The following is a 24,539-nucleotide window of genomic DNA, read 5'->3' as shown; positions in this document are numbered from 1 at the left end:
CTGGGAATTTTGGGGGGACTAGTTCCAATTGCAATCTGATTGGAGAACAAGTTTTGGTACCTAAGGATGTTGCTCCTAATCTTCAATACCTTCAAAAGGAGAATAGCATGCTGCGTAAAGTGCTAGCTAAGAGAAATCAGAAATTTGGGTCTGCTTTGCCTCTTACTGTGGATAATGGATGGTTGGGTTTATGGAGGAGTTAGTTGACAACTTTTGACAACAGGTTTTCCGCTTTCATTTTTTTTTATAACACATTGACAAAAACATGTTTTCCGTTTTTATTTTTTTTTGAGAAAAAAGTAGAAATTGATTTCAGCAAATAGAAAACATGAAACAGAAAAGTGACAGTGTTACCAAACAGAACCTTTATGAATGCAATGAGATGATATATGCATTTGTTCAAGGACGTTTGATACGCATGGATAGGGTAATGAGTTGTCATACCTTTTTTTTTACATGGAATCGATATTTGAAAATTGTAGTTTGGTTTGTTTGTAGTTGGGTTTAGTTGTTGTAGCTGCAGACTCTCCTGTAGTTGATGTTTTTTTTTTTTTAGCGCAAATTTTTTTTTATTAATTTTTGAAATGAAAACAAAGATTGAGAGCTGGGGGAAAGACAATAAGTGTCCATCCGAGATTCAAACCCTTTATTGGGCAATGTAAGATGCCAACCGAGGAAAATCTTCGAGGGCTAAAGCCCAACATCTAAAAGGCCATGGAGTCCAAATAAGACCGCTAATGCACCGATGGGAGCCACAGACGGCATTGCGGGACCCACTCCGGCCATCGGATTGTCGATCCGAGCCATCCAAAAATTCTATAAAAAAAATGAGTGAGCCTACCTAGAAATCAACGGCATCCGATGTGTGTAGCCGCTCAATCCAAATTTCCCATTTTTTCATATATATATATATAGTCTCATTCTCCTAAGGACCACCTTAACTTAATAAAATAAGGACCTCCCTTTCCCGATAGAATTTCGATGATCCAAGCCACTCAATGTGTTCAAAATGTGATTTTAAGGGTACCCGGGAGAAATCAGCAAAAAAAAATGACCGGAAAGGCTTCATCCGAGCAGTTTTTGTTTATATTTTATCGAACGATTCAAATAAAAATTGCTCGGATGAAGCCCTTCCCGGTCATTTTTTTTGCTAATTTCTCGCGGGTATTCTTAAAATCACGTTCTGAACACATTGAGCGGCTCGTATCATTGAAATTCGAACGGAAAATGGGAGAAATTGCGAGGTCCTTATTTTAACTAAAATAAGGACCTTCTCATTTGAAAATGACTATATATATATATATATATATATATATATAAGTGGTGGACAAAATTGATTTCTATATCGTATTTCTCTACCAAAGAATAATCTTCCCAGTTGGAGGATGGAGTATGGGTGGGTCATTCATTGGACATTAAAAAATTTACCCTTGGAAGAAAAATAGTGAAAAAATAAAAATTTCAATTACAGCGAATAATAAATTTTTCCTCTCAATTTTTTCTTCTCTTTTACTAATATTTTCCTTTCCTTCCTTTTCTTTTTCGGGTTCCAAACAGAGCGTAAACCTTATCCAAAGTTAGGGTTTCAAAAAATTAGCCCCTCTTTTGTTTCTCTCAATTCAAAAGCTATTGAAAATTAGGGTTTCAAAAGTGTAGTTGTAGAATTCTGTTGCAACGTAATCTCAACAAAGAGAAGGCGATTCTCATTTATCTCAGCGAATAAATGGAGATTGATAGCGTTAGCCCGTGGAAACGTAAATCTCGGGGTAGGTTAAAAGTTGTTCCCGGATAGTAAATCTCGAGCGATTCTGATTTTTTTTTTTGGATGTTGATCTTTGCTTCAATGATCTCCCTTAATAATCCACAGAAGAGAGAGAGAGAGTTTAATCTGGTAGATTTTAGTTATTCATGTTTTCTCCTCGCAGTTAATAGAGATTAGAGAGTTTAATCTGGTCGATATCACATTTGTAAAGGATATTTGATTTTGGGCAAATAGAAAATGTGAACCATCCTCGATAACTGATCCACATCAAAATTGGTCCTTGCATAAGTAATACTGTACTAGTATGGATGTATCCGCTCTTGTTGATTTTATAATGATGTATTATGAACAGGTGCATTGAAAGCTTCCGATATAGATATTGATACCAAACGAGCTGCATTGAAAGCTTCTCCTTCTGTTGTCAGTGTTGTATCCTATAAAGGTACGTGATATGCTGCTGATGTAACCTGAGAAATCATAGGAAAGAAAGTAAATAGACTGATGTGTTCTTGTTGCATTAATAGATGATATAAGATTGTGAGAGGAGAAAAAACAAAGGGGAGGAACCCAGATAAAAGAAGAGAAAATCCTAGATCCCTAGGAAAGTGTAAGAACAGAGGCAGGGGTAGAAGAAGGAAGAGAAAAGATGGGGATAGGCATCCACAAATTACTGATGCTCTACATCTTTTTCGTCCTACTCACAATTGTGACACTGATAACTCTTGTATATTTGGTTTAAAATCCGAAACTACGTAATCACTCAAACAACTCTGAAGTAAAAATAATGCCTCGTGCCATTGAATTATTTCCTCTTTTCGAGTAAAATTGCATCTCATCTATTCCCTCTTGTTGGAAAAAAAAACTCGTCTGAGTTTTAGTGCGTGTCTCTCCGTACTATCACATCATTAGACCACCATGATTTGGCTTCCTCTTCGTAGCGGAATCTGATGTGAAATTTGTGTCTCGTCTTTTTCTTCTAGATCTAATGCTTGGATTTGAGCGTGTGGGGCTTTGGCTTTGATACCAAGTTGACGTAACATGAGAAATTGCAGAAACTATGTATATATTTTGGATGCATTAGATAGCAGGTTGAGAGATAGAAAGGAAAGGGGAGAAACCTTAGTTTTCACTAAGGGGCCTTGATCACACGACAAGAAAGAAGACGAGAAAACCCTAGATCCTTAGGAAAGCAAAAGAACAGAGGAGAAGAACAGAGGAAAGGGGAAGAAGTAAGAGAAAACACGGCCATGGGCCTTCACAAAGAATTGATGCTCTACACAATGATACTGATAACTCTTATTTATAGACACTTAAAATGGTACTGATAACTCTTATTATAGACTCTTAAAGTTTTAATCATAAACTACTCAAACACCCCTCAAGTGAATTGAAAATAACACATCACTCCATCAATTTATTTTAGTTTCTTGCCTGAAAAACTGTATCTCATCATATACCATGTTATAGCATTTTGTATGTTTTTCTTCGTACTTGTGCCATGCGTAGCCTTCTTCGTGTATATATATGGAGTGCACTGTTATTCACACTCTGCTTATTTTGTTCACATTACTAGATACTATTATTACAATACAAGTTTCCATTCTTATGTGTCTCTGCATGCTTATACGCGCGCGCAGGCAACATATAGTTAAATACCCATATTTATTATGATGTCTAGGTGGGAAGATGATGTTGCCTGGTTCTGGGACTATCATAGATTGTGAGGACGTCAATGGAATGTATACCAGTACGATTTTGACTTCTACTACACTCCTTAGGTCATCTCCTGAATCAAATACTGTACAAGATGACATGAAGGTGGTTATTCTTGTTATAAAAGTAATGGTTTTCATACGATATTGTTTAGTCTTTTTCACTGAGCTAAAAGAATTGTCTCTCTATTATTATAGGTTAATGTGTATCTAGCGGATGGTAAGTCATTTGAGGGTCATGTGTCCGCTCATGATTTTTATTTTAACATTGCGACTATCTCCATTACATCTGATGTAGCATTGCCTACCGCCTGTCTTAGACTTTTGGATGATTCTATCTCTTTATATCCAAGTGATTGTAAATCAAACTACTTCAAACTTGGTCCCGGAGACATAGTGGTTGCCATTGGCCGCTCCTGTGATAAGACCCATGAGCTCATGGTCACTCCAGGAAAATTCAGGTACAAGGAGTAAATATACTATGCATATTGCAATTTTCTTTCTCAACTGCAAGTATTTAAGACGTTTCTTACAGTTTGCACAAACAGGTCTTGAAATATAAGAGTTTGCATACCTAAATGTTGTATGATTTTCTGTTAATCATTGTGCTTGTAACTGCCTTGATGATTACTTACACTTGCTCTCTTCTCTCTGTGTAGTCCTGAATCTTGGGAGTTTGGTTGTGGAGAGCTTTTCAAGTCGTCTTGCATTATTTCAAAAGTAATAATTCTTCTCTATGTTTCTCTTCTCTTGTATCCATATTGGTGTTCAGTCTTTGATTGAGGTCAATGATAATAAGACTTAATGGATTAGTTTCTATTTTGATTATTCTCATTCACCTTATTTCTTTTTTATCCTTTGGAAAACCCCTTGAACCCTTCTAACATTCAGAGTAATAAGACCAAGAAATATGTACAAGAGCTAGTAAGAAAAGGTTCAGGAATAAGTCTCATGTCATGATACATATGTTATGATGTATTTCCAAACAACAATTTATTTGTTGATATGCATGCTTGACGTAGTCAACATTTAGGGGGTGTTTGGTCAGATTATGGAGCCTGATTATCGAATTATAGCTTCCAGAAAGCAATTGTGGCATGTTTGTTGCAGATTATCAAAGTCACTTTGGGAGAAAATGTGATTATTAGAAGCTATAATTTGCAGATTATTGGGAAGTTTCCCAACCCAAGCTCTTAGATTATATGTTGTGATTTTTTAAAGTTAGAAAAACTCAGATGTCCGTGGCCCTCCAAAACAATTGCATGTCTTACTCATTATTTGGATGTATATATCTCTGTGTATATCTTTGTTATAGTTCATTAGTACTTGTGGAATAACATGTACACACACACACACACACACATTTGCCTCTATAAATGTTAGAAAATAGAAACTATGGAAAACTACTATTAACTTGTACTTGTGCAATTCTTTTTGGCACCAGTACGCATACAATGATCTTTTTAGAAACTGTTCAGAACTTGTAGATTATACATAAAAAATGCATTATCTACACTTTTACATCAGTCCAAGGGTAAGATTGACTTTTTAGTAGCATTAAGCAGATTTTTAGCATATTGTAACAAACACTACACTGCTGATTAACAAGCAATCAACGGCTGTAACAAACAGGTTTGTTGCTTCAGCTTGTAAGTCATGATCTATAATCGTTACAGCTATAATTTATTAGTTGGTTCTAATTGCTGCACCAAATACATACTTAGGCTAGTCTACATGGTGGAGTGCAATCTATACCTAAAGCGTGTTAGAAAAATTGACGTATACATATCACATTTATGAGTTAATGCTATGTGCTCTTTGTTTTATTTGAGTAGATATGTATTCATTGCAATCTTTCAACTAAGGGCTGTTTTTTGCTAGAGTGGTTTCGGGGGGCCCCTTATAAATCGTTATGGAGAAGTAATCGGAGTCAATTTTTATGACGAGTTCTGTACCCCTTTTCTTCCAGTCAACATAGTTTCCAAATGCTTGAGGCGATTTAGAGAAAATCGGTATGTTCCAAATCAACTTCCACATCTGTATGTTGCTTATTATGTCTTGCTAAATGTCCCCATTTCTATGTCCTCCCCCCTCCCCTGTAGCCACCCAAAAAAAGAAAATTGTGGGCTAGAAGTTTGTTAGATCATCTGTGAAGGAGCTGCCTAAAAATTGTCTTACAGAAAGCATTATGAAGCATTCTTGGAGGGTCTAACAGTTTGTATCATGGCATAGGGAATCCTGTCAACCCTGTCTTGGCATGGAATTGACTAATCTTTATGCGGCAAGTATAGGCAAGTTGGAAAAAGTTATCTCAAAGTTCAGTACCTCCAAAGGCGTACTTGTGGATGAGGTATGTTATCTGCTACGTCTTGTTTTAGATGGATCCTGCTTCTCTGAGGACAAGTTCATTTTTTGAATTTTCTTTGCGATGAAGAAAAATACAAGTAATTTGACTGCACATCTAGATTATTGAGATTGTTGGCGTCAGAGCAGCTGCAAAGTCTGTTTTGTGGACCATATAAAATTTAGGTCTCTTATTTCAAGAGTCGACTTCTTTAATAGAATGCCAAGTGGTATAAACTTTCTATATTTGGGTTTTTGTTATAAAGTTGGCACAAAGGCTGTGAAGTATGTGTGCGTAATTTGTGCTTAATGTACCATTAGGCTTAGGTTCACATGTCAGGGTACGGGGTTCTGCAGTCACCTATGTAGCACGGACACAAATACGGATACGGACACGGGACCGGCAATTCTAAAAAAATGGGGATATGGACAGGGCGGGGGACACGCCACGAGTATAAATAAATATATATATAAATACATATATACATATATTTTTTCTTTTCTTCTACTGTTGACCTATATGAATGTATAAGATTACCATGGTCCAAATAAAGGCATAATTACAATTTAACCCAAATATTTTTGAATAATTTCATATTAACCCCTCAAAATTAAAAATATATATTACATTTTGACCCTCAGCCGTGTCCCCGGAGTGTCCCCCACGTGTCCCCCATCAAAAAATAATAAAAATTATTGGACACGCCACGTGGCGTGTCCAATACGTATTTGGGCGTGTCCCCGCCGTGTCCCCGTGTCCAATACGTGGACACGGCACCCTTTTGGAGTGTCGGTGCTACATAGGCAGTCACCTTACCTTATTCTGTGCCAAGTCCAAGTTACCATTTCAAATATCCTCCCATTCCCTGGTGGATGTTTGGTCCTTGCTAGAGGTGGTGCCATGCCATACTGGTTTTAGTGGCAATGATAGAAGTTTCAAGAGCTTTTGGAATGGTTTATGTAATACAGGTTTTGCCGGCAGCGTAATACAGTTTCTGCCCGCCTTAAAATGCAGTGATGAACTATTTGGTGCTTTATCACTTTTTGTGCTATAGCGTGTGTGGGTGTTTTACAATTGCTGGCTATGATAGAGTTCCATTTTTAGGTAATTTGAAATAAAGTAGCAACTGTTTATTAGTTTCTTTTCTGTTTCTTTTCCTTAAAATTCCCGCCTAATTGCTTGCTTTATTGCCTCTGTGTTCATGGTTTTGGAGCGTGTGATTATTGGATAAGAAGAATATCTTGGTTAGAATATATAATGAAGATTGAGCCGAGTGTGTACACAATTCAAGTGTGAATGGATGTATGCATGCATGTAATTGTCTGTCTTAGTTCAGACATTCGTACCTATTGCATACTGCACTAACTAATCTTTCACATTGTCAACTAGGTTATAAAGGGGTCCCCTGCTGAACAAGCTGGAATACTCTATGGTGATGTTATTGTTCAATGTGGAAAAAAGGAGGTTCAAAGTTTTCTGGAGGTATATTCACTTTCATCATTGTCGTTCTTAGGGAGGAACTATTTGCATTTTTGAAATAGCTTATCGCACTCCTTTTCACTAGTGCAATATCTGGAAGTGCCCTAGAGCCTTAAAAATGAGGGAGGGAAGATAATCAGACACCATGTTTTGTTTTCCTTTTTCTTGTTGCTTTTATAATAGTGTATATTATCTTATCCTCATTTGGACTATGAAAAATCAGCATGAGTGTCTTCGTCTTCACTACCAGCAACTAGCATTTACATGTCACCCCAGCTTAGGTGCAGAATGTTCATTATTTGAGATTTCAGTTAGATTTAACGAGTAAATGCTGGGATTTTGTTTGTTGGACGTCTTGTGTTACACGTTCTACCAATTCTAATGTACATATTCCTATACTTGTCCCTGTACTTGTAGTCTGAAACGGTCCAACGGAGGAACTGGTGGTAAAAAAAAAAAAGTTTGGGCACATACAATCCCTTTCCCTCCTATACACCGTCATGATTATATATCAGTGGTAATAATATAGGACTAATAACATAACTAACACCACTACTTTTGGTCGTAATGTAGCAGAAGCAGCAATAATGATCTTAATAGTTGTAAGAGCAGTTATATTTATAACTACGAGCCATATATTATTCTCATAGTTGTAGTAGCTATCAGCCTATCACAATAGGAATAGGAACAGGAGTAGGAATAATTGTAATAATATCACCAACAGCAAGAAAATGGTCTTAAGGGCATGTAATATCAGGTTAGTGACAACTTTTTTGAAAATAGATAACATGGGACATAATATCTGTTGTACTTGGTCGGATAGACAGACAAAACGGTGTAGGAATAATAGTAGCTAAACACCTTGAGGATAATGTTGTAATAGTTTTGAGGAATAATAGTAGATACTCCCTGCGTCCCTTATTGCTAGTCCTGACATGTAATTTTCGAATAAAAAAATAACGTACTTCCGTGCATAATTTTTAATATATCTTGACACCAAATTAAAGAACTAATCGAGATCTTTAATTTGTTGTCAAGAAATTTAAAAAATTATGCCTGAAAAAGTTATTTTTTTATTTGAAAATTACATGTCAGGACTAGCAATATGGGACGCAGGGAGTATCTACTATTATTCCTCAAAACTATTACAACATCACCACTTAGACTAATGGTACGAGATATTATGCATTCGAGGAATATGAGACGGATGGAGTACTTTCTTATTCCAAACACATACAGGCTGAATATGGAAAGATAGCAAGGTGATCCTTGGAGATTAACATCACCACTTAGACTAATGGTACGAGATATTTATACAAGAGGACAACACAGAAACAGAAAAAAAAATATTAGAAACCCACAAACTTGACGGTCAACAGAGTCCTAGTGGCAACTAACCGGCCCGAGTTCGCCTTATGACCAGGCGTGCATCTAGACCTGCCTTTAATAACTATGCGCCCAGTAATAACTTTTTTTGTTTTCCAGTATGAATCTTTGTTTTCCTTTTTTATTACCTTTTTGTTTTCCCAAAATTACTTATTTACCTCTTGCACTATTCTCGTATTGTTGGTTTATTCTTTTCTCTTGTTGGTATCAGTTCTATGATATAATATGGGAAAAGGTTCGGGAAACTATGGAGGTAGTTGTGATAAGAGAATCAAGTGCTGCCCGTTTGATTCTTGAAGTGTTTGTTGATGAGACCAGCTCAGATAAAGTAAATAGGTGAGTAATATTTTGTGTGCATTTTTTTTTATGTCTTCAACTCTACATGTATTTGTATCAATCTTTAACATGGGTGTGGATTCATGTTTTTTTTTTTGTCAAATCAAATAGATTTGTTCGATTGTGTTATCTTTGTATTTGGAATGAAGGGTATATTGCATCATCCTTCTATTTGAATGCGAGTCAGAATGTCCTCCTCTCATGTTTAGCTAAAACAATTCCTCTCTACATATTTAAAACATTGAGAATTTACCCCTTCGTTCGGTGTGAAATTCATCTTACTTTAAATGCATGGAGGGGGGAATTTTCAGATTTTAAATATATAACTGCTTATATAGAAAGCGTTGAAGGGAGATTTTTTTAACTTGCATTGCGTCCAAATATTTATTTTCTTAGTATTCTATTAAGTAACTTTTAGGATTATGTTTTCTGCCACGAGGTTGTATACTTTACAAGTGATTCATTCTGATTTTGTACCATGTAACTTGTCTTCTCAGATGGCCGGTCCCCAAAACATACGAGGCTTCGGTGAAAAGAATTCGACACGGGTAATATGTCTCTTGTGCGGTGGTGTTTTGTTCGAACTGGAAATGTATGACGTAAAACTAACCGAAACCTGTGCTTTTGCCGATGAGTGATGCGAGTCTGCTAGGTTTTGCTTTCAAGTTTAGGCAGTATCTATAGAAGGTCTGAAAATGGAACTTGTTCTAACATACAGGGCCAACTGTTTTTTGTTTGTGGATAAGTCGTTAACTGTTTATTTGTTTATGGTTAAGTGGTAACAAAGTTTTTTAGCCCTGTATATTATAACTCATATTGTACCCTTGATTACAGGAGTAACTTATTAAGTGGGGTTGGAAGGGTGCCATGGCCCTATCTATTTTTTCGAAAATTTGCATTGTTGTAGGATGTTTAAATTTTGTCATTACTTATATAATATGAAATTTGTCCCATGTAGATTTTTTTCTGGTAAAACTGTATCCAAACAACAAATTGAACGGGGTGGGCAGTGGCGGCCGAGTGCGGGAGGGAGGAGGCGGCAGCCCCCTCCCCCAAAACTAAGTTTACATTGCTCAATCCAGCACATCCAAAAGTGTTTTGGACGATATGGATTTTAAAATGAAGAGTTTTTTTTTTATTTTAAATTTGGACCATTAATTGCCTAGATGAACGGTTGAGATTGTTCGCCTCTGTAAATAACTTATTCACGGATGAGCCATGAATAAGTATCTCTTCGAACATATCCCTTAGTTCTATCCCTGCATTAATTGAAATTATAATACGCACTAGAAGAGTCCTAGAAGGGAGAAATTATTCGATGCCCCAAGGGCAATGACAGGTGTTGCCTCCCACCTTTGTTTTTTTTTTTTTTTTTTATCCGCAGGTGCCTCCCACTTAAATATCTATTGACACATGTTTTCTTCTCCCCTGTCCCACTAGACACAGCCTTTTCTCTAAAATTAAGTGTTTCAAATTTCAATCCGTTTAAATGGGTGAGAAGATTTTATTTTTTTATCATTTAATTCTAAAGGGTCATAATTAAATTTTGACTATTGGGCTCTCGTTGATTAACCCTAAGAAAGTCGTACAATCAAATATCTCTTAGGACTAATCAACGAGAGCCCTAAAGTCAAAATTTAATTATGACCCTTTAGAATTAAATGATCAGATAAATAAAATCTTCTCACCCATTCAAACGGATTGAAATTTGAAACACTTAATTTTTCAACCTTCAGTTTATATATTAAAAAATATGGTTAAAAAATTAAGTGCTTCAAGTTTCAATCCGTTTGAATGGGTGAGAAGATTTTATTTATCTGATCATTTAATTATAAAGGGTCATAATTAAATTTTGACTCTATGGCTCTCGTTGGTTAGTCCTAAGAGATATTTGATTCTACGACTTTCTTAGGGTTAATCAACGAGAGCCCTATAGTCAAAATTTAATTATGACCCTTTATAATTAAATGATCAGATAAATAAAATCTTCTCACCCATTCAAACGGATTGAAATTTGAAGCACTTAACTTTTTAACCATATTTTTTAATATATAAACTGAAGGTTGAAAAATTAAGTGTTCTAAATTTCAATTCGTTTGAATGGGTGAGAAGATTTTATTTATCTGATCATTTAATTCTAAAGGGTCATAATTAAATTTTGACTTTAGGGCTCTCGTTGGTTAGTCCTAAGAGATATTTAATTGTACGACTTTCTTAGGGTTAATCAACGAGAGCCCTATAGTCAAAATTTAATTATGACCCTTTAGAATTAAATGATAAAAAAATAAAATCTTCTCACCCATTTAAACGGATTAAAATTTGAAATACTTAATTTTAGAGAAAAGGCTGTGTCTAGTGGGACAGGGGAGAAGAAAACGCACGCCAGTAGATATTTAAGTGGGAGGCACCTGCGGATAAAATAAAAAAAACAAAGGTGGGAGGCAACACCTGTCATTGCCCTTGGGGCATCGAATAATTTCTCCCTAAAAGGAGGTGAATAGGACGATCAATTAAAAATTCATGCAACCTCCAAATTTAATCCACTAACCAAGTTTCATGCCATTCAATCAATTTAGCAACTAAAGGCAATAGCAATAAAACTAAAGAACTCAAACGCAAGAATATATGTGAAAACTACTTAAGGTAAACTTAGTCTAAGCATAAAACCACGGCTTAACTATCAAATTTGCTGTAGATCAAAAAGGTTTGCAAAGTGCTAAGAGAGAAATTATAACTTTATCCCAAAAGCTACCTAACTCCACCATTTTGATGTAACTCCCCAAGCTCCTTCTTGATCCCATAGCCACCACGAGTCCAACGCCTCGATCTCCGTTCATCATGGCTACGGTATCCGGCCAAGTAATATCATAGACATGTATGGATGGATTTTAAAAAATGAAGATTTTTGTGCAAACTAAATCAACCTAGAGAAAACACATGGAGTATTAGAGTGTATCTCTAGATCGAATCAAGATGATTAAATGCTTGATTCAATTCATCCAAAGCATCATGAAAGCTCAAGAGAAGGGAGAAGAAGAAAACTCTCTCTCTCTCTCAAAATGGTTGCAAAAATTGCGCAAAGAGCTGCCCTAAAAATGAGAAAAATAAGTATAAATATGCTTAGGAAATTTGCACGAAGCGCTAGCTATGCCCCTGCTAGCAAGGAAGCGCCAAGGTGGCACATATCTCAGAATTTCAGGAATACTAAGCACCCGCTGAAAAAAGGAAGCGCCAAGAAGGCGCATATCTTTGAAACTCAAGAGTCAAGAAAATCACTAGTAAACATAACCAAACCTTAGAAAATCATTTGAATAGCTCTCCACTAATGCAACCATGCCTTAGACACACTAAATGGCTTCTGCAAAAAGACTAAATGGAGACTCATCAATGAAACCAACTTCTAAGGCAAAGATACTAAAGATTTTTCATTAGAAAACAAATGCATGAGAGATGTTAAGGTCTTATGGATGAAATGCATAGATATACCTTCTCAAGCTGATCTCAATCTTTGGCACGAGCATCTCCTTTTTCCGTAAGCTTTAATGACATGGTGGAATATCTAGACTTACCCTAAGACTTTACCACCCAAAGCCAATAGGAAAAAGAAACCCATACAATCCCAATGGTTTTGTCGGAATCCGAAAATCGCCAATAATACTAACAATGGTTTTGGGTTGGAAAAGTTGTGCAGATGGTTTTGTACTTTTGGAACTATGTTGATGGTTTTGGTGTCGAGTTTGCTGCACTCACCGAATGCAAGGAAACCAATAGATTAGGCACTTGTGCGACGCCGCCACACAAATACCCATCTAGAATGGACACGCGCTGCAGTCCAGTCCGTGGGGTCCACCATGGATCATTTTTTAGATATTGGTCGGATCAGAAAATACGAACAAGATAATCACATTTTTTGATGGTCTAAAGCCGTTGATTGTGCGAAGTCCAGTGCCAAATTTATTCCTGTAGCTCAAATGGATTCGAGATCATTAGCCACTTGAATGGAACACATGTGTATGAACCGCAAATGTGATTACAAATGTATTCCGTTCAAGGGGCTATCAAGATCCGTTCAAGGAGCGATTGGAATTTTTGGTGACTTTGGGCGGCAAGTATTGGCGCCTGAAGATTTTCGCGGAACCCTATTCTACTTTAATGAAACGCTATAATTTTATGAGCGGAGGATCCGAGGGAGCGTTTAGAACTACTCCTCTTTTATAGCATAGAGGTAAAAGCCCATGTTTGTTGTAGTGTTATGGAACAAAAACACAAAATCGATGTATATAACGGGCCATTTAAAACTACATCGAAAATCCTAAAATGGTTATCGCATACCTTCGGTGGTGGTGAGTAAATTACCTGCGGCGATCGTAACGGTGGAGGAGCGGTGGAGTTAGCAGATCCGCGACGCTGAAAGGAACTAGAGAGTGAGAAGAGGGCGTTTTCTAGCTCTGTCCTTGCATGGTTTTGGAGTTTCGGAGCTGCGTTGATGGTTTTGCTGTTGAGTTTGAACGCTGCTACACACATATGTTTCGTGCACAATCTGTGCACAGATTTTATTGTGAGGGCCACCACGGGTCTCACACAAACGATTCGAGACATTTATTAAATTTAAAATACATTTTCAATGGTATCTGCTAAAAATCATCTCAATCCGATTACTATAGATATTCGATCCAATCAACTAAATTTTTATTTAAATTTCGGGATAATGTAAAGTTAAATGATTGGATTGATTATCTTTAGTTATCAGATTGAGCTCTTGAAAAATGATTTAAATTTAATGAACGACTCGGATTATTTGTATGAGACCCGTGGTGAGTCCCACATTGAAATTTGTGCACAAATTATTTGTGTGAACAGACTTATCCGTTTAGTTTAAGATAGAAAGTCTGTTTGCACATACAATGCAACACATATCATGCACACACTTTTTGTGGGGCCCATCTCGGATGGTGATCCAAACCGCTCATTTTTTTGAAAATATTTTTCATGAATTTTTGTATAAAATCAGCTCAATCAGATAAAGGAAAGAGCTTTTTAAGAATTCACAGGGTGAACCACTCAGTTTCGCGGTATGAATTTTGAAAAAACTCTTACCGATTTCAGATTGAGCTGATTTTCTCACGAGAACTCATTAAAAAATATTTTTTAAAAATTAAACAGTTCGGATCATCTTTACAGAACCCAAGGTGGACCCCTCAAAAAAATTTGTGTAAAATCCGTGCTACATTATCTGTGGTGATAGCACGACTCATCGAGTTTGCTGCACTCACCGAATGCAAGGAAAACTTAGGCACCCGCACTTGTGCGAAGCCACACACAAATACCAACAATCCTTGATCTGGATTGGACGGTGCAGTCCAGTGCCAAATTTATTTCTGTAATTCAAATGGAGTCGAGATTGTTAGCCACTTAAACGGAACACACTTGTATGAACCGCAAATGTGATTACGAATATGTTCTGTTCAAATGGTTATCGATATCCGATCAATTTAATGTTTTACACGGATAAATTACACACTGGATTTCACAAAATCAACAGCTGCTGGGCCCATGGACTTTGGACTGTCACTGGTGGGAGGCTAGCTTCCTCGTTAAGACAATGATGGAAAGAGCAAAAGAGGCAATATAGGAATTTGTTTCCACAAATGAATTCTAGTCTCCGATCTCCCAATTATTTAAACCTTCAAAAACAACTTGATTTTGACAAAATCATTTGACAATAAAGCACCTCAATCGGCTTTCTTAGAAAGCCATGATCACATGGAATCAAACACTAGAGAACAGAGGCAAAAACAATTCATCCTTTGTTTGAATCAGTTTTTGAGAAATTTTGTAGGGTTATGAGTGAAGAGAGAAATAAAAATAATGATTGGAGATGTAATGATTGGAAGTAGGAATAATGAGTGTTTTTTCAATTCAGAATTTTTTTTCAAAAAACAATCCAAACAATTAGCCAATTATTCAAACAATAATTCAGGACTGTTGTCCCCATTTTCACACACCATAAGACAGGGTTCTCAACGGGCTTTGACCCCTTGGTGCCTTTGTTTTATTGTCCATCAGTCACTATGTATTGCCCTCTTTGTAACATGTAGGAGTATCTCTTGATTCTTTTCTTGTTTGTCCCCTTTTGAGGTGGTCATGTCAATTGATTAATGAATTCTTTGGGATCATATTTTTTCTGTCCCTATTCTTTTGTTCATCATTTTATTTCAATCGGATAAAAAATTAATTAATATAACTTTTAATTGGTTATATTATTTATATGCAATATAGATCTTGTTTGGTAGATCTCAATGACCTCTTTTAAACGGTGTATTCAAAATTACTTAAAAAATTATAGATTGCAAAATATAATCAATTAAAAAATTGCACAAACTCCCAAAATGGACTAAAAAATTGGGACGGAGGAAGTGATTGATTGACTTCAAAATATCTATGGGCATCACATGACAAAATATATATAGTTCGAGAGAATGTAAATTATCTAATAGGTTGTAATGCTATGTGTCACATTTTGATTGGCCAAGAGTACTATATGCCAAATACATATGGTGCTCCGGAACAATACGAGCATTTGTTCTTTTAATTTCTGTAATTTTTGAATTCGATGATTAATAAAAAAAATTGCTCATAAAAAAAAAAGGAGGAGAAAGGTGAGACTGATTTGGTCTCCTATCCCATCAGCGGAGCTAGGTCCGGCTCCACATTCCACAATTATTTGCTTTTATCTATACTACTTCTTTTAAAAGCGCGAATGTGTTTCCTACTTTTTACTTTCCAAAAATGCCCCAATGAGTTCCTATGAACCACAACTCTATCCCACGCCTACCCACCCCTCCTGAACCGGCACACAGTCCCATCTATCTACGCTTCTTAAAAAAGGGGAAACTGTCCAGCCCACGCTTCCTCAAGGAAACGACACCTCCAAAGAACATAGTGGCACAGCGACCACACAACCGTCGCAAATCAAACTGCAACAGAACTCTAGGTGGCTCTCTCTCTCTCTGCGGCAAAGGGTAAACGGTTGGTTCTTCTTCAACTTTACCATTAGTTTATTTTTTGATCTGCAGTCTCCCATTAGATTATGATTTACGTTTTCGACTTCTTTCTGATGAGGGTAACATATCCCTCATGCAAACCATGTGATTTGCCTACCACGTGTTTGATACATTGTTCCAATGACAATAACAAAATTGAACATCACATACCCACACATGAAAGAGTTAATTGAATCTGGCTACAGTGTGTACATGTTCCTTAGGTTCGCTGAGTCATTGTTCTCTTCACTTCATATTTCACACAACTACTTTTGAATGCTCTTATCTTTGAACAGTTACTCTTTGTCGGTTTGACACATCCATTATCTTGTGGGAAATGGAACAAAGATAAAGGTTTGGAGTCTTTGGACCTGTTGAGTTTAATTTCATTTTGTTTCCAACGGTAAATATGTTTTGCATTGTGTCTGTTCCAATGGCATCAGATCCATTAACCTTCATGTTCGTGTCCGTTCCATACAGTAATTGCTTCCTTACGTATGGTCACTTTCTTACCTATAATTAACAGGCTCTGCCTTCCCTTTTGCTCACAACCGAATACCACATCTCGAATTTTTGACAGCCCCCTCCGAACACCCCAAACGACGTATCTTTTCTCCATCTCTCGAACGCTTCAACGGTCGTCAACTACAAACACCCCGTCTTCCTCTGACCCTCCCTCCATCTACTTCTCCGACCTTCATTTCGATTCCGTCTTCCTCTGAGTCTGCCTCCACATTCCCCTCTGAGTCTCTGACCTTCAATCCGTTTGTGGACTGTTACTCAGACCGTATCCTCGCGACCTTCAATGAAGTCGAGTCCGGTGCCCGTTATAGCCATCTTGATGTCTAGACTGCCAAGTTTTTTGCTTCCAACAATATTTCCATAGTAAGTTTAATTTTTCCCACCCTCTATTCCCCATCTTCATCGACTGGAAACATTTACATCAACTATAGATATCTCTGCTTTCAACATCAAATTGATATCCTGTAAAAAAAAACTGAATTGTTCATTTTATGCACACCAATTGTTTAATGGAATCACTCAACATTCCTGGGTGTTGGATTATGGTTTTCTTTTCCCTTGGTGCGAAGTGACCACAAATTAGACAGTTTTAGTTACTTGTGGTCTTTTGGTTTTGGGTTAGTGCCAAGCAAGCCGGACTCCGTTGCCCCAAATTCATAAAAGTACCATGTATTCATGATTTTGTTGGGCCGAGTATCAAGTATTCATATTAGTTTTACCTTGTAATTGACTGAACCTACCATGCTTTCCCCCCACCATTCATGTCTTCAGATTGGATTTTTGTTTCATGATAAGTGAGTAGCCAACGTTGGGTAACGCATGCCGCTATTTAAATCTGGTGGTAGATTGGTTGAGAATATACGTAATTCGCTGGGGTGTGTAATGAATTGTGCACACAGAGATCGATCAGAGCATCGTACAAGGAACGACAAGTAGTAAGAACTTGAGTTTACCATCCAACAGTAAAGATCATCCATTTATGGACGGACAGTTGTACATAAGAAACATATACTACACTACTATCTCCGAGCCTGCTGGGTTATTTCTCAAACTACTTCCGACCCTTCAATCAATTTTGTTCTTGTGCCTCATGCTCGGCGATTGTCTATGTTCTTAGTTTTCTAGGATAGGATGATATCTATTGTTGTTTCCCTTCATTTTCATGCTTTCCTGGAACTGATTAGTTGGTGTTCTATCGCACTATGTTGATTCTATGGGCCAAGCTTCTAACTTAGACGTGAGCAAGTAAAGCCAATTATAATTGTATTCCTTCCATCAATGTCTTTCCATAATCTGATTCCTTCCTTTCACTTCATTGAATTTGTTTGCACCAACTTTCAAACCAGGCATTGGAAATTTATTCTTCGTTCAAGGGGCCTAAAAAAAAGATCTAAAGAATGTAAAAATTTGGCAAGACGACAAAAATCTTTCTAGAAGCCCGGAAACCTGGGATATTCACTTTTGATATTTAATGGTCTACAACTTGTGAATTCAATTAATGCTCCTACTATTACTTCAGTTATCTTTACTTTTTTGAGTTATGTACAGATAAAACCATGACCCGTTAACAAATGTATAGGAGGGATCAGTACGCTCGATTGATTGCTCAAGAAAAAAGAAAATACATTCAAAATGTCTTCCATAAAAAAAGATTGAAAACCACCAGCGTAGGCTGTAAAGGTTTATAGATGGTGATGGACAATGTCCAGAGCTTGGTAAATATTTATGAAACCAAACCGAGCCTTATGTCCCAATCAATTGGGGTCGGCTATATGAATTTTTTTTCTCCATTGAGCTCTGTCAAGGGTTACTTATTCACTCAAACCCATTAGACTCATATCTTTGTGCACAATGACATCTAAATATTTATGATTTATCAATATTTATAACTTTGTTGTTGGGTTTTGTTTTCACCTCTAGATTTCTGTAGCTTTGAATTTCATGTAGATGTAGGATACCTTGCTCCTTCTGGGGTGCAAAGAAATTCTAATATGAAACTCCAAATTTGTGTTGCTATGGCGGTAAAAAGTAGTATTTGGAAGTCATTGCCTTCCAGAGTCTTTACGCAAATTATATATGTCCTAATGCGAACAAGGAAAAGAATTTCGTAGAAACACGCAAGCATATAATTGTGTCTTCTCTTTTACATCATTTGGGGTGAGATTGGATAAGGGGCTGCCGTCCTCACAACAAAGTGTTTACATATTCTGTACACAAAGTTTGATAAGCAGACTCAATTCTTTATGCCATCGAAACTGGCTTTAGTTTATGCAATTTCCTATCATTTATTTTTTTAGTCCCTTAAAACTTTTGGTGCATGTTTTGTAGTCTTTTTATGCTTTGTATATGAATTTGCGACTTTTTGGTTTCTTGACTGAGGTTTGAACAAAGAAAACTGAAGGTGAATATGAAATTAGGAAGTCAGGATTCATTGAACTGTTGGTGTGTGTTTTTCCCTGGAAAAATGTTGCTATGGTTTTTTTTTTTTTCCCCTTGAACAACAATGGATTTTTGTTTACTAAATTGCATTTCTACATTTATGCCATGGAATGTTGTGGGTATCATTTTCAATTATGGAACTGATGTGATATATTCAGTTATGAAACTGTTGTGGTTTTCTTCTCGTTACTCTTCGACTTCATTGTTCATTCACATGATTGCGCACATGTTTTATTACATTTTATGTTTATATATCTGTTGCAGCTTGTGTTAGCTTTTTCCTTGAGACTTGTGATCATATGAAAGAAAGTTCTGGAGTGATCTCTTACATGATTTTGCTGATTTTAAACATTCTGATTTGAAGTTTATCACGCATGTATAGAGATCTTTTTCATGAGACGAGCAAACGAGAAAAGGAAAAAGAGGAGCGTTGATTTGAAAACTGCATCTAATCTTGAAGGGGTGTGTATTGAAGACTTTTTCTTAAATGGGAAGTGCTACAATACACACCCCTTATTTGGGTGTGTATCATATGCACTCTTATTAAAATACACCAAAATGTTATGAATCCCAAAATGTTACGAATCTATTGTTAAAAAGTTACGAATCATATTGTTGAAAAATTACGAATTTTTAGTATAAAAGTTACGATACGAAATAAAATGTTATGAATGACCGGTCCTACGAGTAATTTTTTATGAGGTGGCACAATATGAACCACACAATATGTGCATATGGTACATACCTTGAAGGGGTGTGTATTGAAGACTTTTTCTCTAATCTTTGACTTGAGTTGTCGGATAGTTGTCTCTCCATGCATTTTGTAAAAACCATATCATGGTTATATGGAAATATTAATGGAGCAAATGAAAGCCACGACAACAAGTACAAGAAAAGATGCTAAAGTGTAGATCATTCAACTGTCCTAGGTAGGTTGTCACTTGTCAAAATGGAATTGAAACTCTTCTTAGGTAAATTTCTATTGTCTGGTTTGGAAGACATGTCATATATAGATATACAGTCATTTTCAAATGAGAAGGTCTTTATTTTAGTTAAAATAAGGACCTTTCCATTTTTCTCATTTTCCGATCGAATTTCGATGATTCAAGCCGCTCAATGTGTACAAAACGTGATTTTAAGGGTACCCGCGAAAATTTGGCAAAAAGAAATGACCGAGAAGGGCTTCATCCGAGCAGTTATTGTTTGAACCATTCGATAAAAAACAAACAAAAACTATTCAGATAAAGCCCTTTCCAATTTTTTTTTTGATTTTTCGCTGGTACCCTTAAATCACGTTCTGAACACATTGAGCGGCTCGGATCATCGAAATTCGATCAGAAAAGGAAGGTCCTCATTTTATTAAATTAAAGTGGTCCTTACGGGGAGTGGACTCTGTGTGTGTGTGTGTATATATATGTATATGGCGTTTTCTCTTCTATATTATTTCAGAATGAAAGTTCTAATATACATATATTGTTTATGCAAGTGAAGAAAGATAGATTGACCGACCTTAAAATGGGGAAAATGGGACAGATAAAATAGGCAACAATGATTTTATATGACGAGGCAAAGAATATCATGCTTACTAACCCAAAAAAAAAAAAAAAGAAGAGATATTGGCCGCTCATTTTATATACCCACAATGTTATATATATATATTTTTTTTTTGCTAAGCCCCACAATGTTATATGCTAAGGGAAATGGTATAAATGTTTTCTCAATTAACCTACGGTGTGCATGTTTAGGAATGTAAGTCTAACATGAGAGAGAGAGCCGGTTCAACTGACAATGACCCATTTTATCCCATCTCTTTTATCTGCTTCATTTCGATTTAAAAGATAAAAGAAAGTGGACATAATAACATTGAACAATAGCACAAAAATACCACGTGCGTTGCACGTGCACTTCCACTAGTTAGTCCAAAATTACGACGTTAACTAAGTTGGTGTTTAGGAGTGCTTTTATGACTTATGAGCCATTGAATCCCCTCTCAATCTCGAGTACATGTTAGTCTAGGATTCGGATTCTCTTCCATCAATGTTTTGGATTGATTGGGACAGTCCTAATCTGAGAAAATCCGAACCATTAGTTACAGTAATGGACGATTCAAATTTTAATTGTCCCGTCTAGTCCAAATCAAGGACCGGAGGGAATCAAATTCCATTAGCCTATGAAATATAATGGTAGTTTCACATAATGGTATCGCTACTCATATATAGTTGAATTACGTGAGAATTGTTGCACTCAAATGAGGAATGTTAGGTACGAAGAAAATATATCCGAAAATCACCCAAAACAGGGGTTTCTTAACGTTAATAAAAGGATATTAACAGTCATAAATACCTCTAAAAGTATATTTTGGGTAATTTCCAGGAACAATTTCTTTGTACATGGCACTTTTGCACTCAAATTTATTCTTTAATCTCACACACTTGTTCTCCCTTAAGTGTGTCTTGACACCTATCATACTAGTAATAAGTAGTAGTAACCCTTATTTTAGGTTTTGGGGTCCTTTAAATTATCTTATGGAGGGAAGAAGTGGCTTCCTATTTTAAGGGCCAACTTTTCTATAAAACTTCCAATTGTGGGTGGACAAGTTGGGAGGTGATATGGGGAAGCTCAGTTTTGGGGGGGTTTTAGACTCCCCCTGTCTTTCTAATGGCTCAAGCTCTTGTTTCTGCACAAATTCCGTGGAAAACCAAGATGATTCCTTTGAGACAAAGCCACTGGTTGCAAGTGAAGGTGGCCATTTGGTGAGATTGAAGGATGTTCTAGCAGGACCCCAGACCCTGGCTTTCCAACTAAAGCCCAAGGTGAGATTTTGCTCTCTCTGTTCTTTCTTTCTTTCTTCTTCTTCTTCTTTTTTTTCTTAGACGAGAGAGAATGGAGGGGTGACTAGGCATGGCGACCTGGCCCTAGGCGTGACTATAGGGCCACCAAAGTCCAAACCCCTAGTAGGTCTCCGGAAGGGGATTGAAACCCAAAGGTGCAAACTTGCCCCACCTAGGGGCAATCTGAGGGGGGAGTAAGAGGGGTCCAAAGACCTGTGTCATGAGACCACTGCTCCTGGGTTCAAGGAGGTGTCAATAGCACACTTTGAACCTACGACCTCCAACAATGGTTTGTGCATTCCTTTTTTTTTTTTTTTTTTTCTGTTTTTGGGATACGCATATCGGTTACTTGGTCAAAATTAATACCCTTTTACATGTTTTTTCTGTCTCACATATAAATAACACGGCATAAACTCTAACAGTAGTGGTAAAGGAGAGTACTAAAGTTTGAAACCTTGAACTCATGACCTCCTTCATTCTAGTTTCGAGTAAATTCACATATATAAAAGGTAAGAAAAAAGAGGTTATAAAAAGTGTGTGCAAATTGGTACCCTAAAGCTTATTTTGATTTTCAAAATCAAGGAATGCAAGAGCCTTAATAATAAATGATGAATGATGTAGATGGTGGTGCTAAGGGTGTCCATGCACTGCAATGGTTGTGCAAGAAAAGTTGAGAAACACATCTCCAAGATAGAAGGTACGATACATGCATTTATTTTTTCACACAAATTTATCAATCACGTATTTCTATCTTTGTGTTAATTACCAATCAACTATCCATACTCTGAGACTCAGTTTGGATGACCAAATCTTCAGTAGGAATGGGAATGTGATTGCTAGGTATCAAATTCCTAAAAAATTTATTGAGTGAGAATAAGAATATGATTACTGGAAATGAAATTCCTATGAATATAATACCTGAAGTAATTTCATTCCAGTATTTGGATTAATTCATTAATCTTATGCAGGAATCAATTTTTTTGGAAATTATCAAAGTCAATATTTCTTTTTTTTATTGAATGAGCTAGGAATCTAAGATTCCTATGGGGCAAGGGAGAGATGAGATTTCCACTCTATCTAATAATGTGATTCATGGTCGGATGTGTCGTCAGACCAGGAATCACAATCATATTCCTGTCTCTCCCAAACATGAGAATCCTGAGAGTGTGACATCACATTCCTATTCCTATTCCTATTCCTGTTCCTTCCAAATTAACGTTAGAATCATGAAATTATGGTGTCACATTCTCATTCTTTCTCACGATTCCTGACTTGAATTGGGATTCCCGCAAGTAGGTAGTGAGATTAGTCTCCTAAAATTAGTTGAGGTGCACATAAGATGACCCAGACACGTCAGTTATCAGGAGAGAAAAAAAAAAACCAATCTTTGTGCCTATAGAGCATTTTTTCTTTCCTTGATGATTGGTGCCCTTTGCATGTGCACGCATGCGTCCCCGGCCTGTTAATACTCCTATTTCATGACTTCACAAAACGAGTATCCGTACAATAATCTTCATAACCTTTGTTTCCTGAAGATATTTTTCAAAGATGGATTCCCTTGGGGTTTATTCAGTACTTTCTGAGCATATGCTTAATGAATTTTTTTTATAGCCAATATATGTTTGATTATGTGCATTTGATAGAAGGTCTCATATCAATTTGCAGCTGCATGTGGAGTTGGTGAGAAGTTTTTGGGTGCCGGTAGGGTACCACGTGTTTGGTATATCGTCAGCGATTCGGACCGTCTAAATGTGTTTTGGACGGTCCGGATTTTAGAAAGAGAAAAAGAGGAGAGAGAGTGGTGGGATGAGAGGAGAGAGAATAAATCTTGATTGTCTAAAGATCGCCAACGGGTACCATCACGTGGTAACTGCTCAACACCCAAAAACTTCTCGGAGTTGGGGTGTTAGAAAGCACAAAAGTTTGAAAATCTAATGGTACAAATGAAAAATCTGTACCAGTGGGTACAAACCCTTTTCTGGGCCCATTTTAGGTCTCAAAAAAATAATCGGAGTCGCTCATTTTGTTTGAAATACTTTGCTTATGGTCCCTACAAAAAATAGGCTCAATCCAGTATTATGAAACATCCAAACTTGCTCTAGAATTCAGGCTTGAATTCTGGGACAAAGTTGGATGTTTTGTAGATGTCTTAACCGATATCGGATTGAGCTTATTTTTCGCAGAAACCATAAATAAAGTATTTTAAGCAAAATGAGCGATTCCGATTATTTTTTTGAGACCCAAAACGGGACGAATATGGGATTTGTATACACTTGTACAAATATAAATTCTATACCAGTAGCACCATTCCAAAAGTAGAGGAAAAATAGAAATATAGTATCCAGTGGCGGACCTAGGAATTTGACATAGCAGGGGCACCAATTTTTTTTGTAACTGTAATATACGAGTGACAGTTAAGCACATTTACTCTAAAATAATTCTAGCATTCATGATAAATTAACAATTTTAAAGTATATATGTATTTTAATAATTAGCTACTTGGGCAAACTTGCGCACTTTGACTAAATGCATTAAAACAACATTATCACATGTTCATCATCCATTTTTCTATTACTAACTCTAGCTACTATTACAGTTTTGGGGACAAAATAATATACAAATGCAATGTGGGGTAGACTCGAACCCATGAATAATATAAAAAATAAGGTACTCACTACTATTTTC

General features: G+C 36.6%; 2 protein-coding genes across 4 annotated transcripts in view; both read left to right on the top strand.

Annotated features, from left to right (window-relative positions):
* The first annotated feature begins 1,530 nt into the window (after nucleotides 1-1,530).
* Nucleotides 1,531-24,539, top strand: part of LOC131301971 (putative protease Do-like 14) — an 87,328-nt gene continuing 64,319 nt past the window's right edge. Inside the window, exons 1-10 of one of the 3 annotated variants that reach the window (XR_009191490.1) lie at nucleotides 1,535-1,766; nucleotides 2,115-2,204; nucleotides 3,441-3,580; nucleotides 3,673-3,935; nucleotides 4,134-4,194; nucleotides 5,356-5,486; nucleotides 5,707-5,824; nucleotides 7,208-7,300; nucleotides 8,895-9,019; nucleotides 9,517-9,648. Coding sequence is in view for 1 of the 3 variants with exons in the window: in XM_058328515.1 (XP_058184498.1) it covers nucleotides 1,724-1,766; nucleotides 2,115-2,204; nucleotides 3,441-3,580; nucleotides 3,673-3,935; nucleotides 4,134-4,194; nucleotides 5,356-5,486; nucleotides 5,707-5,824; nucleotides 7,208-7,300; nucleotides 8,895-9,019; nucleotides 9,517-9,571 (1,119 nt within the window). In the remaining 2 variants the exon portion in view is untranslated. Of the gene's footprint in view, nucleotides 1,767-2,114; nucleotides 2,205-3,440; nucleotides 3,581-3,672; nucleotides 3,936-4,133; nucleotides 4,195-5,355; nucleotides 5,487-5,706; nucleotides 5,825-7,207; nucleotides 7,301-8,894; nucleotides 9,020-9,516; nucleotides 9,912-24,539 lie in introns of those variants that run through there. The other 2 variants (XM_058328515.1, XR_009191498.1) reach the window with 2 other exon arrangements.
* The window catches only part of LOC131302014 (protein SODIUM POTASSIUM ROOT DEFECTIVE 2-like), a 90,867-nt gene continuing 87,950 nt past the window's right edge, over nucleotides 21,623-24,539 (top strand). Inside the window, exons 1-2 of the mRNA XM_058328571.1 lie at nucleotides 21,623-21,836; nucleotides 22,476-22,551. Coding sequence (XP_058184554.1) covers nucleotides 21,633-21,836; nucleotides 22,476-22,551 — 280 coding nt within the window. The 5' untranslated portion in view covers nucleotides 21,623-21,632. The remainder of the gene's footprint in view (nucleotides 21,837-22,475; nucleotides 22,552-24,539) is intronic.

Source organism: Rhododendron vialii, chromosome 1a, assembly GCF_030253575.1.
Source record: "Rhododendron vialii isolate Sample 1 chromosome 1a, ASM3025357v1".
Classification (NCBI taxonomy): Eukaryota; Viridiplantae; Streptophyta; class Magnoliopsida; order Ericales; family Ericaceae; genus Rhododendron; species Rhododendron vialii.
Note: the sequence above shows the minus strand (reverse complement) of the source record. Positions and strands in the feature narration are given on the sequence as shown.